Here is a 13941-nt window from a genome sequence, read left to right as displayed (position 1 = left end):
GCTTGTAGTTTAGTTGTATCATGAAGTGTTTAAGCAGTTTTATTTTTGCTTTTGTGCTTTTAAAACACAGGGCCATTAAAACCAGTAGAGTAGTTTATGATGGAACTGGCAGGTTCAGTTCACGTACGGTTTCCAGATAGCACACTGCTTTAGTATCAGTCACATCATACTGCTTGTTGTGTTTGACTTGCAAACTAGGTAGTTAAGAGTTTATAATTGTAGGTCAGAGCTCAGCAGTTTAACTTGTTGTCTTGCAAAACTCTTTTTCTTTACTTGTAAAAAGGTAAAAAGGTATGTACATCTATAGATAAGTTGAGAGAAAGGATGGAAAGTTCTGAAGGTTTCTTTAATAGATTTTAGTAAACGTTTCATAACTTGTGCAGTCTGCATACATACTGTTATACTTGCTTTACTTTTGCAAAAATTATCACCTATTTAAAGACTTCAGGATTCTTCTAGATAGATGATGTTTTTAAAGGGATCACCTTTCTCTTTAGCCTTCAGGCTCCTCCTGCCCGAAGAAGAAATTCTCCTGCCCAGAAATTTCTCTTGCCAAAATCTAACTTGCAGGTTTATCTGCTTTATGCCTATGTGTATGGGGGGGGGGAAGCCTCAGTGAGGCTTTTCTTGTTTTCCTTCGTCACTTGTTTAATAAGTAAGAGCAGCCTGTTACATAGAGCAGTGTAAATATGCTGACAGAGAAAAGGCTGTGGTTATCTGCCTTGTCACATTTTGCACCTAAGTCACTAAAAAGGAAAGAGCAAACTGTTGTAGGCTGTCATCTTGAGTTGGAGTAGGGGCACCATCCTTACTTAGATTCAGAAAAGCAAACAAAAAACTTTCTCTGACTTCCTTATGGGGAATTAAGAGGATTCACATGAAGATCATTCTCGCTCATGGGTGATCTTTCAAAGGTAATTAAAAACCAGAAGTAAAATAACAGCTGTAATTGGTTTTCCAGTTCTCATTTTTCTACTCATCTGACAGGAATGCCAGACCCAAGGACTTTAGAACCGAAGAGAAGGCAAACAAATGAAGATCAAGTACTTGATGCTATTATTATCACTAATAAAGCTTTCGACCAGAATCTCCAAGTCATGTTCAGATTGCTTTTGTGCCTCAAGGGGATGTTTCTCATAAAAGAAAAATCTGAGATGATTTCCCAGTTAATCCATAAATAAAAGTCTTTCCAGAGAAAGATGAACACCAGTAATGATGGAAGACACTTTTGTTTTCTGGGTTTTTTTCCCCCTTTTTAATTCAAGAAATCATCTGACCACAGAAAGACAAATTTTCCTTAGAGATGCCTTTGAAGACATTCTCAGACTATGACCTCAGGGCTGCAACTGGACTAGTCTCTGTCTTAGGAGACAGGCTCAGAAGGGAACCCTGAAGAGGAAGTCATCTTCCTTGTATTAAATAATAAAAAAAAAAAAAAACACAAACCAAAACAAACTTCTTAGTCCGTTCCACTATATATTATGGTCTGTATTACCACTCTAGTAATTCAGAATATTGCAACCTGAATACTTTTTCCATGTCTGTATGATTGAGTTGAGTTTGCCTCCTCTGAGCTTGAGGAACTGTGTTAATTTTCTAATAGGTGGCTTTCTTCTGTTTAGCGTTCATCTGTCCTTGGCCTTAAGCTATTCAGACTTTATTTTTTAGTCTTTAGCTGGAAGGTTACTGAACTTAACATGAATTACTGTAAAAGGAGAAGAGGTACGCGCTTTCGGTCTATCACTTACTTTCTGTCAGCCAGTCATCTGTTCATAGTAAGTCAATCAGGCAAAGGGTTCTCTTTAACAATTTTTTTTTCTTTTGTCATCAGTTGAAAAACAGCTTTTGTTTTCTCATCTTTGAAACTGTTGAATAATGAATTCCATAGGTAGAGCTGGGAAGAAAGCTGTGTCACAGCTAAAGATGAGCACTGTTAATTCATCAGCATCATTAAGCTTTTTTAATATCCGAGATCAACAGCAAAGCAGCCTGGTTTAAGGGGTCTTTTGGTTCACTGATAAATATACTTTAAAACTGAGGAAAATAATATTTATAACAGCTTTGCTCTTACATTAATTACTTACTGAAAATATTAATTCAGAAAGGTTTACATATTTGCCTTCTAGGAGTAATTTTTTTTTCCCACATTAAGGCTGCATTGGAATTTATTTTTAAAAATTGGTTTTAATTTCCTCAAATACAAATGTGGTCTGACTTTTTATTTGGAAGTTGCGTATTTCATAAATTTTGCCTATATAAACATAATTATATTGGAATAGTCACGTTTGGGTGTTGAACTCATCTTAATTTCTAATTCTTATTTCTAATGTGTAGGTTAGATGAGATTTTTGTGATCTCAGTATTAAACTAAGTGTAGTCGGCTAGAAAATGCACATGATCTTTAGTCAAGGTGTAGCTATGAATATTTTAAGTCATCTGATGAGGTATTAATCCAAATTTACTCAAGACTTAGTCCACAGTTGTCTTTTGAAAGAGGCAGGTGGTATATCTGCCTCACAACATCAAGAAGAGTACTGTTTATTTTTAATGATCCCCTTGGTAGCTTGGTAAGATCAGAAGAATTCCTGTGCCTCACAGTCTGGAAAAACTACGAGGTAGTCTTTCAGCAGTAGCCTCTTCGTTTGTATCTACTGAATTGGAGAAGAGAAGGAAATAAGTTCTTTTATTAGTGTGAGATGTGAGTGAAAGTGTTTTGCTATTGGAGAATTTTTTATTCTGAGTTTCCCTGCAAATGTCAGATTGGTTGAGATGCATAATGAAATGCAGTAGCATATGGAAATGCTTGCTCGGGTCAGAAATCCTGTAAGCAGTACTGTCATGTGAGTGCAGCAGTCTGTCCAACTGCGAGACCAACGGAAAGGAAAACTATTTACACATGGTTTAGGATCAGATAAATGTTCCTGTGTGAGTGCCAAGACTTGTGGACCTTAACTGTGACTGGTTGGGGAAATTTTGAAGGCAAACCTTTTAGAAGAATCAGTGTCACTTCAGCACTTACATAATAAATTAGTGTTTGCTAGTATGTAGAATCTTTATTTTCTATTCTCCACCTTGGTTGTCTCTCCACTCTTTGTTCTATTCTCTGCTTGCTTTTGCTCACATGGTGAAAAGTGCAAAATGATGCGTTATTGCTTGTCTTTATCAGTCATGCACATCTTCAGCTACCTTTATTTTTACGTAGGGGTGTGAAAAAAGTGTATATGTATAAACTTCTAGATTATGGTCGTCCTCTGCAACAGCTGTTTAATATTTCTGTTCTCTTTCTAGTCCTACAAACACATTTTAACATCAACTCTTATGCAGTTAAATACTTTGAACAGCTTACTTCACAGGTGGTTGATCGCTGTTCGTTATTCTTGTGAATAATGCATACATCTTAGCAGAAGGGTAGAATGTGATTTTTTTTTTTTTTGTCTAGCTAACTGAATGTAGCATTTATAGTACTAGCCAATTACTTGTGCATGTTAGGATTCACACGGGAAATTACAGCTTATTAACTTCATTTGGTTTTTGCTTCAGGAAAAACTACCCACACCACTTATATCCCTATGAACTGTAAGAATGAAAATTAATGGTAAAGGCTCGGACCTGCATGTTTTTCAATGATACGATGACTCTTTGAAAGAGTTTTTTGAAAATAAATTTGGGGATCAAATAAAGTGAATTCATTTGTCATTTGAAATGCACAAAAATGTTACAGTGCTAAATTATAAACATGGAGGGATGCAAGTAGTTATGTAGCAGTAGTTGTGCTAGAACAGTAGCCAAAAGGTAGCCAGTGAGGACTTCAGCTTTATCTCGACTAGAGTGATGCTTGACCTAAATACAAACTTTCTGCAAGTAATATAAAGTTTAGACTTCAGTCTTTGTCTAGATACGGTTTTGAAAGCATGTTAAAAGCATGTTTTATCACCACATCTGAAAGGTCTAGTGTAGACAAGCAAGGCCAAATGCACTTCTAGTGTGTGTTTAAACTGAACAAGTAAAAGCTCTGTAATGCAAAAGATGGGATTGGGCTTGGTTATGCATGCCTAGGCCAGCTTTTAAATGATAATTGGGTAGGGGTAACCATGGTGCAACATGGAATTCAGTGTGTTGTGAACACCTGGGTTATTTGCCTTTTGCATCTTTCACTGAACCTGCAATTCAGTGTTGCTAGCAGCGTAGCAAGCTACACAAAATGGTTTTATGTTGGTGCAGATGTTATAAGGAAGCTGTACGTTTAACTTGGATAACTTCATTGTCCATGCCTCTTTAGCTAATGTGGTAGAGAGAGCATTTCATATGGTAACATCTGCTCAGAACGAGACTTGGAGCTTTGGTCTGCTGATTGAAATTAGGGTTTGCAAGCTGTCTGTCCTTCATGTCATACACTATTTGCTCGTACAGGTTAGTTAACTACTAGGGTATCATTCCTTGTAGCTGTAGCCTGAGGCTTGCCGAGGCTTTTTACAATTGAATTAACTGCTGCACAGCAGACTAGATAGCAGAGGTGTTTGCTTTTGGTGTTTGAGGACTTCTAAATATAGCGAAGATGCTATCTACTAACTACTAGAGCGGTTACGATTAAAATCTCAACAGTTGTTATTTTTTCTGCAATTAAAGTAACTCTTGTTTTCTGGTGACTGTTCTGCAAATGGCCATCATTTGGGCAATATTTAAGTTTTTTAATTATGTCATTATTTTGACAACACAACGACTTGTTAATGTTGCATTTATGATACTAATGTAGGGCACTCTTACTGAATGACTTGCACATTTGCTTTAAGCAAGCTGCCACATTGAGTTTTGGTAGTGTCTCATACTCACTTAACTTCATACACAATTTTGAACTTGTCTCCTTTGTTTTAATTTAGGGCTATTAGCATCTCCACAGTCAGCGCCTGGAAATCTAGACACTGGGAAAAGTGGAGACGTTAAAGGTACTGGGACAGGAGGCAGCAGAGAAAACAGCACGGTTGATTTCAGCAAGGTAAATAACATTAAGTACCTTAATATTTAGCACAAAATAACTATGGTGGTTGTAACTTCCCTCTTAGTTACAACTAAGACACATATAGATACACATCTGTACGAGCGTATGCAAGACACATGTACTAAGACATAACTTTTATGTGCAAGTGTCAGAATATGGCATAGGCTAACTTTTCCCAGTGGGACTGAATTTTCCATGTTGTTTGATGATCTTTTCAGTATTTGGTAACTTCAGGAGTGCAGCCGCTGTACTTCTCATGCAGAGGGAGATATTTTCAGATCCGCTATAAAAACTCTTATGAAAACAATTCTGTAGATGGTGTTGCAACATTTTTTTTCTAGAATGGATTTTTTTAAGAGGGCTTTTAAAAGGGATTTACTTTATATGTTTTATGGGTTTGCTGTACAAAAGTTATTGTACATCTTAAGCATTAGGAATGTATAATACCAGTTTCTGAGGGAAATATTGTGTAATACTGTAAATCCCTTGTATTTCTTTCATAATTTAAATTTGCTGGGCAAGGTCTATTACGGCTTTTACTATAAAGCTCAGTCTGTAGTGTCATCTGTACTGTGGAACACTGTAAGAAAATTGGTTTGACAAGTTAAATAATTATGCTTAAGGAAAGCTAACTTACACTGTAGTTCTCACTAATCATGGCAGGTGCCATATATTCCTGCTGCTCTGTCACAGTTTTTATGTTTTTGCTTGGCCCGTCCTTCTGTACACCTGCCTTGTCTCCTGTTGGGCAGGAGTCAGCCTCCTGGCACTGTAGTTGTGGCACACTTGGTGTGGGACTCAAGAGGCCATCTGTAAGTTCTCTAGATAGCAATGTAACTGGTGCTTGTGTGTGTGTGTATGTGAACACAGAGTTCATGTGCTGTACCATTTTCTAATGCTCTTCTGCAATTACGTACAGAAACGAATGTTAAGATTTTCAGCCATTATATTCTCTATGGATGAAAACATAAACATACAAATTACTTTTCAAAATTATGTCATATTTGAAATATGCAGCTGTGAAATAACTAATTCCATTCTAGAAACCATGTGTAATTACATGAACTCTCCTTAGTTAATTGTGCATAGGTTTTGTGAAGTTATGTCCTATGACGGAATGTTTGTTGTGATAAGTAATATTAGAAAGGTGGTTATGCGGTTTGGAGTCTTCTAGAGTATAGTAGGTGGTAGTAATTCTGACTTTTAGAAGACAGTTTATTATTAGTTGACTGGCTGGCTGATATTTTCTACATATGTTTGTCTTTTCTGTACTGTGGGGTATTTAATTTGCTTTTTTATTTTTCTTTGTAGCATAAATATCTAGTAAATACTTATAAAATTACAATTCTGTTATAGAATTTCTGCTAGCAAACGTAAGGGAATAAACACTTGTTTCATCTTTGTATGAATAGGTTGATATGAACTTCATGAGGAAAATACCTTCAGGAGCAGAAGCATCAAATGTGTTAGTGGGAGAAGTAGATTTTTTAGAAAGACCTATTATTGCTTTTGTGAGGCTCTCCCCTGCTGTGCTTCTCTCAGGTCTCACAGAGGTTCCGGTTCCTACACGGTAAATACATGCCTGGAAAGTCTGGCTTTACTTATACAATAAGATAATAATATTTAAGATTTCAAATAGTTGTAAATTTTTATACATGCTCTATTAAGCTCAAGAAATGTAGACTTTTGTTTAACGTGATGCCAGTCACTTGCTGCAATATTTGAAGGAATGAGATCTGCTATAAAATTCTCTGAATGCTTTAAATACGTGTAATGATGCTGTCTTAAGTAACTGTCGAAGTTGAAACTTATACCTGACCTGGAGTAAAAGCAATGAGTCTTCCAAGTTTGTGTTGCCATTTCAAGGAGGGGCATGAAGGTTGTTATGGTTCCCTTCAGCACAACACAGCCTGACAGTGGGGAAGAATCTGAACCTCTGCTTTTTATATAAAAATATGCTGTGTATGAATAACCTAGGTGGTGGAAAAAATTTACTTTTCTTAATTATATGCCCAGATCTACATGATTGACACTGGGGTAACCAATCTGCAGCCGTTGAATCGGTTTTCCAATGCAATATGCCATCCAGCCGGGTGCACCCATCCCCCCAAAGTCATGGGTCTCACCAGTATACTGTGGGTGTATTTACCACAGATGATCAAAATGTCAAAATGCAGGTCCCATGATGCAGATAGTAGGTCATTTAATCAGTCGTCATGGATAACATTTCATTTTCTGTGCACATTGATGTATTGGGCTGTTCTGTGGTGTTTGACATAAATTTGTATATTTATGTTTTTTGGTGTTTTGTTTTTTTTTTTTTTTAAATGTTTTATAGGTGATCAAGGTGCCTGTTTATCTTTGTAACTTTTATATACTCTAATGAAAGACAAAAATAATTCTGGTAGTGTTCTTATAAATAGATGTGAGAATTTTCAGAGGGTAGTTGACGTTAATGCTCATATCGTTTCTTGGGAAATTTCCAAATTTCTGCAAATGGATTATGGTATTAACGTAGCTAAAATTATCCTGTCCTGAATTTTGCAGAATGGTGTACACTTGCAGATTTGGAATAACATACTTGATTCTGAAGATGGAATCTCAGTTTCAGTTAGGGTAGTTAACTTGCAAAGGAAAAATAACATGGAGCTTTTCTGTAGTGCGATGTGAAAGAAGGCACTACTTTTTTCAAATGTGTTGTACTTAAGAACTTCATTTTCATGGAGTATAGGAAGAAGGTTGTGAAAAGAATTACTGAGGTTGACTCTTCGGTTTGTATCCTTTTGAACTTATAAGATACTAGTCCTGTTCAAGTTTGGCTTGTTTTTGTATTTTTTACAAAAAAAAGTGTGATAACTATTATTGTGATTGGAATAACATATGCTGTGACCCGCCCCCAGATTGGGTTCCCTTCCCAAAATGACACTTTGACTTTCTTAGGTGTTCAAAATGCAGGTTCCCTTCTTTTCCAGTGGCACAGGACGAGGATATGCCTATATAAATACGTCCAGTGTGTCGCTTGAGGTGTATGTGTGCATCTGCTGTGTGATGTACCCAGTTACTGCAAGTGAGAGGGGGTTTAATTCCTGTAAGAGGTGATCATCAGGGAGGCTAGAACAGGTCATAAAGCTCCAAGGCCCTAAGGGATCTTTGCCAGTGGGAATGTCGGTAAGGCATATAATCTGGAGGAAATAGTCATTGAGCTCTAGCCTGTGGATTTCTACTGCGTTTATGACACTGTAAGGAGTTGAAAAATTAGGCTTAACTAAGATGATTTCAGAGCAGTTTCGGTTCAGGATTCGAGTCCCTTCCAGTAACGATTTTGAGGCAAGTCTTTTCTTAGTCTTGCAGCAGTCTTTAAGATTTGAAATGGTGAAGAAGGTATACTTACTTCACAACTAAATTTTCTTTAAAAATTAGTTTGAAAGAACCCTCTGAGTATATTCCAATGAGTCAGCTGAATTCATCTCGATTGCTTTCTCCACAGCTTTTTGTTTTTATTGCTGGGACCAGCAGGAAAAGCTCCACAGTACCATGAAATTGGAAGATCAATAGCAACACTTATGACAGATGACGTGAGTGATGTATTTTACAGAAGTCTAGAATAATGTATTTACTGACTGTTTTCAATAAATGTACTCCAGAGTGACAGATTAAAAAAAAACAAAACAACAAAACAAAACAAACACACCCCAAACTGGTTAAATGAAGAACTGGAAACTTATTTCTTTTGTTAGTGAACTAGATAATGGTAAATTAACTTTTCCCCTTGTCTTTCTTGAAAAAATTCTAAATGTATTTCTGAAAAAAATGTTTTAGCTTTGGTGTATAGATTTCATTTTTGTATTCAATTAGGAAATAGAACCATTAAATAGAACTGCATCTGACATGAATAACTGTACGTCAAAAAGGACACAACAAACTGCGTAAGTGTTGAGGACAGAAAGCTTAAGAACGCGTGTGAATCATCACATTTTTTTATTTTTTTTTATTAAAGCGAGGTAAAATAACTAAAATTAGAATTTTACTAGGCATTTGAAGTCATACGCTTAGAGCCATGGTGGATGGTTTTAAAGAGCACAGGGGAATCTGCACTTTTAAAGACTGAGTGAAATTAGGATGTTTTAATGTTAACTTTGCATTGAGCGCCACCTACTGAATTGCTGGTAATTATTATGGTTACCTGATAGAAATTCTAATATTTCTTTTTATTTTAAAGTTTGGAAATGTAAACCAGAAATTTGTGTGCTTTTTAAGAAGTCTTTTAAAATTAATTAAGCTAGAGGTAAACAAATGAAGTTCTTATTCTTAATATAACCTTCAAACCAAAAAGCAAGTTTATTTAAAGTATTTTTGTTCTGATTTAGCACAGCATATGGGCACAGTGACTGTGGGGCAGAATTATTCAGGCAATAGTACATGAACTTGATTTACTGAATTGAATATTGAAGATTAATTTTTAAATTAAAAATCTAGAAATCAACTCAATATTCCTTTTGAGTTTGGAGATAAAACTTCCTTATTTTATATTCCATAGGGGGATGCATACAAGTAGTTTTTAATGCAAAAGTGTGCAAGTATAGTAAAAGCCTAACTTCTGAGTACCTTTAAAAAATTTCCCATGCCTTTTAAAAAATAATGTAGTGTTCCTTGAAATCAATTCCTCTTTAAAAAAAAAAAAAAAAAAGAATGTTGGGTACTTTTCTTCTTCTAGGTATTCCATGATGTTGCCTATAAAGCAAAAGACCGAAATGATTTGTTGTCAGGAATTGATGAATTTTTAGACCAAGTGACAGTCTTGCCTCCAGGAGAATGGGATCCGTCTATACGAATTGAGCCACCAAAAAGTGTTCCTTCCCAGGTAAAAGAAAAAGAAAAAAAGTCCATTAGAGACCTCACATGATTTTTACTTCGAAAATGCCATTTCCTAATGCAAATAAATCGTGTGCGGAGTATAAACTTCAATAAAGCATTAGGAAACCCCACACATTTGTTTGGAAGAAAAAGTAGTTTCCTTTTGTAATACTGAAATGAGTTCATGTGGGATGTAGGAGAATTGGTCTGAAACTGTACCCTAGTTCCTATTGTAAATTTTATTATTCTAACAATGATCAGCAAGACTATTGTAATTCATATAAAAATGTATGTTTGCATACAACATTGAAATGTTTTCATGTATATCGGCTAACATGTAATGTTCACAGAATGTTTATGAAATAGGTAAAAATGGATCATATTGCTCAGTTGCAATAGAAGCTTAGAATGGGATCCAAGGGGGAAGCTGGACCTTAGGAGAGACTCTGATTTCTTCCCTTTCCCCCTCTTTGCAACTGAGATTCCTGCTGCCAGGATCAAAAGTGGGAGTAGAGCCCAGTGCTCTTGGTTCAGAAGGTTGGCGTTGTGGTGGTTTGGGAAGTGGGTGGAATGGAGGGGTGACAGCAGTGCAGCTTATTCATGAATAGCCTGAGGCTACTTCTTAAATAGTTTCCAAAATGAGCAGGGCTCAGGGGTTTTTGGAAAGCAAGCTCAGCTGAGAAATTTATGAGGAGCTGGTGAGCAGCTTGCTCAATAAGGGAATGACTTCTCATTTTTATTGGAATGACTTCTCATTTATACTTCAACTAAATACGGAGTGTGTCATCAAGTGAGGTCAGTTTCTGTTAGAAGCGAGAGGCTTCTGCTCTGGAAATGATTGAGGAAAAAAAGTATTTAAAAATATCTAGACCTCATGGTTGAAATTCTACCGTGTCTTAAGATAGGTTTTGTTTCATCATGTCTCAGGGACATATTTCTTGTAGAAAGAGGGGAGATTAATATTGTTGTGCAAGGTGCTAATAAGATCTTTTTTGGGATGACTGGTTCTAGTCATCTTCACTCAACAAAAGATTAATTTGGCAAATGGAGGACTGCTGATAAGCTGGGAGCATGAAAAAGGTTTGGAAGGTGTAGAGTCTCTGCCTGCTGTCTTTGAATTATGCTTTTTAGTGTAGAGGCAGTTTCAAAGTACGAGCATTTTTTCTTTTTCTTTTTCTTTTTCTTTTTTTTTTTTGTCCTGTAGGAGAAAAGGAAGGTACCTAAATTTCCAAATGGATCTACTCCTACAGGAGAGACTCTCAAAGAAGAAGGCCATCATGCTGGACCTGAACTTGAGAGAACTGGAAGGTGTGTTCACTTCCCTAAATACTAGCTACCATAATGAAATAAAAGTGATAAATCTCCACAGTTTTTAATGATGACATTTGAACATAAAAAATCATGGTAGAAGTGTCAGAGCACATCCTTTTTCCTTTTCAAGTGTTGGATTCTTGCCTATAAATGCCAGTCTGCTTAAAGCATTTTCAAGCCTGTGGCAATGTTTCTCAACACATTTGCAAGGGATTTCATACAAGATGCTGCCTAATTTAACTAACTGAATTTTAAGAGTTGGGTTTTAATTTTTAATTGTCAGGAGCATGCAATTATTGTAATTATAGCAGGAATATACAATTTTCAGTATTGGGCTATGTACTAAAAATTTCCATTAATGCAAATCTGTTTTATTAAACATGTATGACATGGAGCAACAAGGAATATAAAGTGGCAAAAAATACTTTGGTATTGGTTTGGTTTTGGTTAGGTTTCTTTTAGATCTAAAATAAAATTAAAGGGATTTCTTTCAGTTGAGTTGCGTTGTTCTCTGTTAATTCTGAAATATTTGCCAAAAAAGCCCCAAACATTGGAAGTACATGGTTAACGTTAAACCTTAATATGTCAGATGAGAAAGTAGAGATTAAATCAACTGAGAAATTCTGGAAAAGATGTACAATGTTGTTATCCCCAAAATGATAAACTTCCAAATGAAATGCATCTTTCTCATACCTTTCCAAGAAAGACTTTACAACATTGGTGTTGATCTTTATCATTTTGGCTTTGTTACGCTTACTTTTTCAGCTTTTTGCAGGCAGTATGTGGAGCTGAGAAGTTCATTTCTGCCCACAGAATTATCCCTAGATAAGACTATTGTTTTTCTTAGAAATGGACTATTTTTATTTCTTATTTTAATTCAAAATAAAATCAATTTTTTGTAGGTGCAAATTATACCTAGTATTTTGGAGTCTTGAAAAATTTTGGAAACTGCCCAAAGCTTTTTAATTAAAGCTAATAAATTTACAGTTGAACTAACTTATATATGTTTGGTTTTGTATTTCATTTGTAGAATGTCTGTATATTTCAGATGAGAACACTGTTAAAAATGGTAGACCTAAATTTATATATGGACCTAACCATATGTACGTAAAGAATTCAAATCAAAAAGCTACATCTACTTATTGGAGTAGTAATATTGAAATGTATCAATGCAGTGGTCTTGGTTGAAATTTAACATATTTCTTCTGTTCCTTGTTTTGAATATCATAAAACAGATTTGACTTAATACGTTATTTAGGTAAAATCGTTTGCAAAGATATTTTATCAGTATCTAGCCTATATACAAAAATACCTAGCCAGCTTTAAAAATGTGGGTAACTTGCTTGATTATGTTTGGAATACTGCTGACTTGGAATAGATAAAGTTCTCGTTTACATTTTAAACTGTTATGCTTTAATCTGGATTATGAAATAGCTAATTTGCGCTGGCAATAGGCACTGGCAGTCATGTGTAGCCCATAGTTTTGAACTAGCTAGAATCCTTTAGTGTACAGTTTGACGAGTTTCATCTCACCTATTTAGGCTTTTTGGTGGTTTGATACTTGACATCCAAAGGAAAGCACCTTTTTTCTTGAGTGACTTCAAGGATGCATTAAGCCTGCAGTGCCTGGCCTCGATTCTTTTCCTATACTGTGCCTGTATGTCTCCTGTAATCACTTTTGGAGGGCTCCTGGGAGAAGCTACACAAGGCAGAATAGTGAGTACAAAGAATGGTAGTGGCCAGGCTTTTAGATCTTCAGAGGCAAGTCACTGTGTGCATTTGTCTCATTTATTTATACTTGTATTTGAAGAATTTACCCACAGCACTTGATTAGCCTGCCCCAAAGCAGACCTTCCCCAAAAGGTAATTGCTGTGGAAAATGTGGGGAACCCATGTGAACAGGAGAAGATGCACAGTGGAGGTAAAAAAATGTTTATCCTGCCTTATTGGATGAATGGCTTCATGAATTGAGAAAGGGCTTGCATTGCCTTCTTTTTGGCTACTTAAAAATAATGAATGGCAGTAAAGGTGCACCATCCCACTAGGCCTACTTTAGGCAAAGTCAGAGGCTCAAGGTGGATAGCCAAGAACATGTACTGGCCTTGAGTAGTAGGCCTACGAGGATGATAATGCCTGCAGTGTGTGGGTAGCAGTCAATTGTGTATTTAAATAACGGACAGGATACGTATATGTTCTCACTAATGGTATGTTGTTAACAATGAAAGAAAGTGGCTAAGGTTTATGAGCAGAAAATACTCTTCACTGTAAAAAACTTGAATATAAACTGTACACATGAAATTTTGGTAGTGTTATGTTGGGCAGTAGATAACACCAGCACCTTTTTAACCAAAATAACATTGCACTTTGGTTTTGGAGCAGGGAAAGAATACTTAACAGCAGACATCAATGTTAATAACTTAGTGTTTGTGTCAATTGGCCTGTGAATAAACTAGTTTGAAGTGTATTTTCTGTTTTTAAATCCGTTATGAAGAAACAAGGCTCGGTCATTTTGGGGGAGGGAAGGATGTATTCAGACATGTCCTTTACAAATTTTGTGATCCTGGTAAAGCTTATTATGCTATAACATTCTTCTTGATACTTAGATCAGTTTTCAAGCTTTTACTATATTAAAATTTAGTTAACTATTTTATCTCTTTCAAGTAATGATGTTGACTCAGATTTTTGTTTATTGATATAGCACTTCAAGCTGATAGCAAATACAGAAATAAGTTTTATCTTTTTTGTGTGCTGTTTTTGCCACTCTAAATGTAGGAGTGGTT

The 13941-nt window shown here is 35.8% G+C and overlaps 1 protein-coding gene across 7 annotated transcripts in view; it reads left to right on the top strand.

The window, feature by feature from the left end:
• The window catches only part of SLC4A7 (solute carrier family 4 member 7), a 103822-nt gene that overhangs the window by 69560 nt on the left and 20321 nt on the right, over nucleotides 1-13941 (top strand). For all 7 annotated transcript variants that reach the window (XM_074575078.1, XM_074575077.1, XM_074575079.1 and 4 more), the window contains 6 exons: nucleotides 4878-4993; nucleotides 6409-6566; nucleotides 8484-8571; nucleotides 9711-9857; nucleotides 11055-11158; nucleotides 12703-12877. In XM_074575078.1, coding sequence (XP_074431179.1) covers nucleotides 4878-4993; nucleotides 6409-6566; nucleotides 8484-8571; nucleotides 9711-9857; nucleotides 11055-11158; nucleotides 12703-12877 — 788 coding nt within the window. The remainder of the gene's footprint in view (nucleotides 1-4877; nucleotides 4994-6408; nucleotides 6567-8483; nucleotides 8572-9710; nucleotides 9858-11054; nucleotides 11159-12702; nucleotides 12878-13941) is intronic.

The sequence above is a fragment of the Larus michahellis genome, chromosome 2, assembly GCF_964199755.1.
Source record: "Larus michahellis chromosome 2, bLarMic1.1, whole genome shotgun sequence".
NCBI lineage: Eukaryota > Metazoa > Chordata > Aves > Charadriiformes > Laridae > Larus > Larus michahellis.
This window is presented reverse-complemented; position numbering and strand designations above follow the sequence as displayed.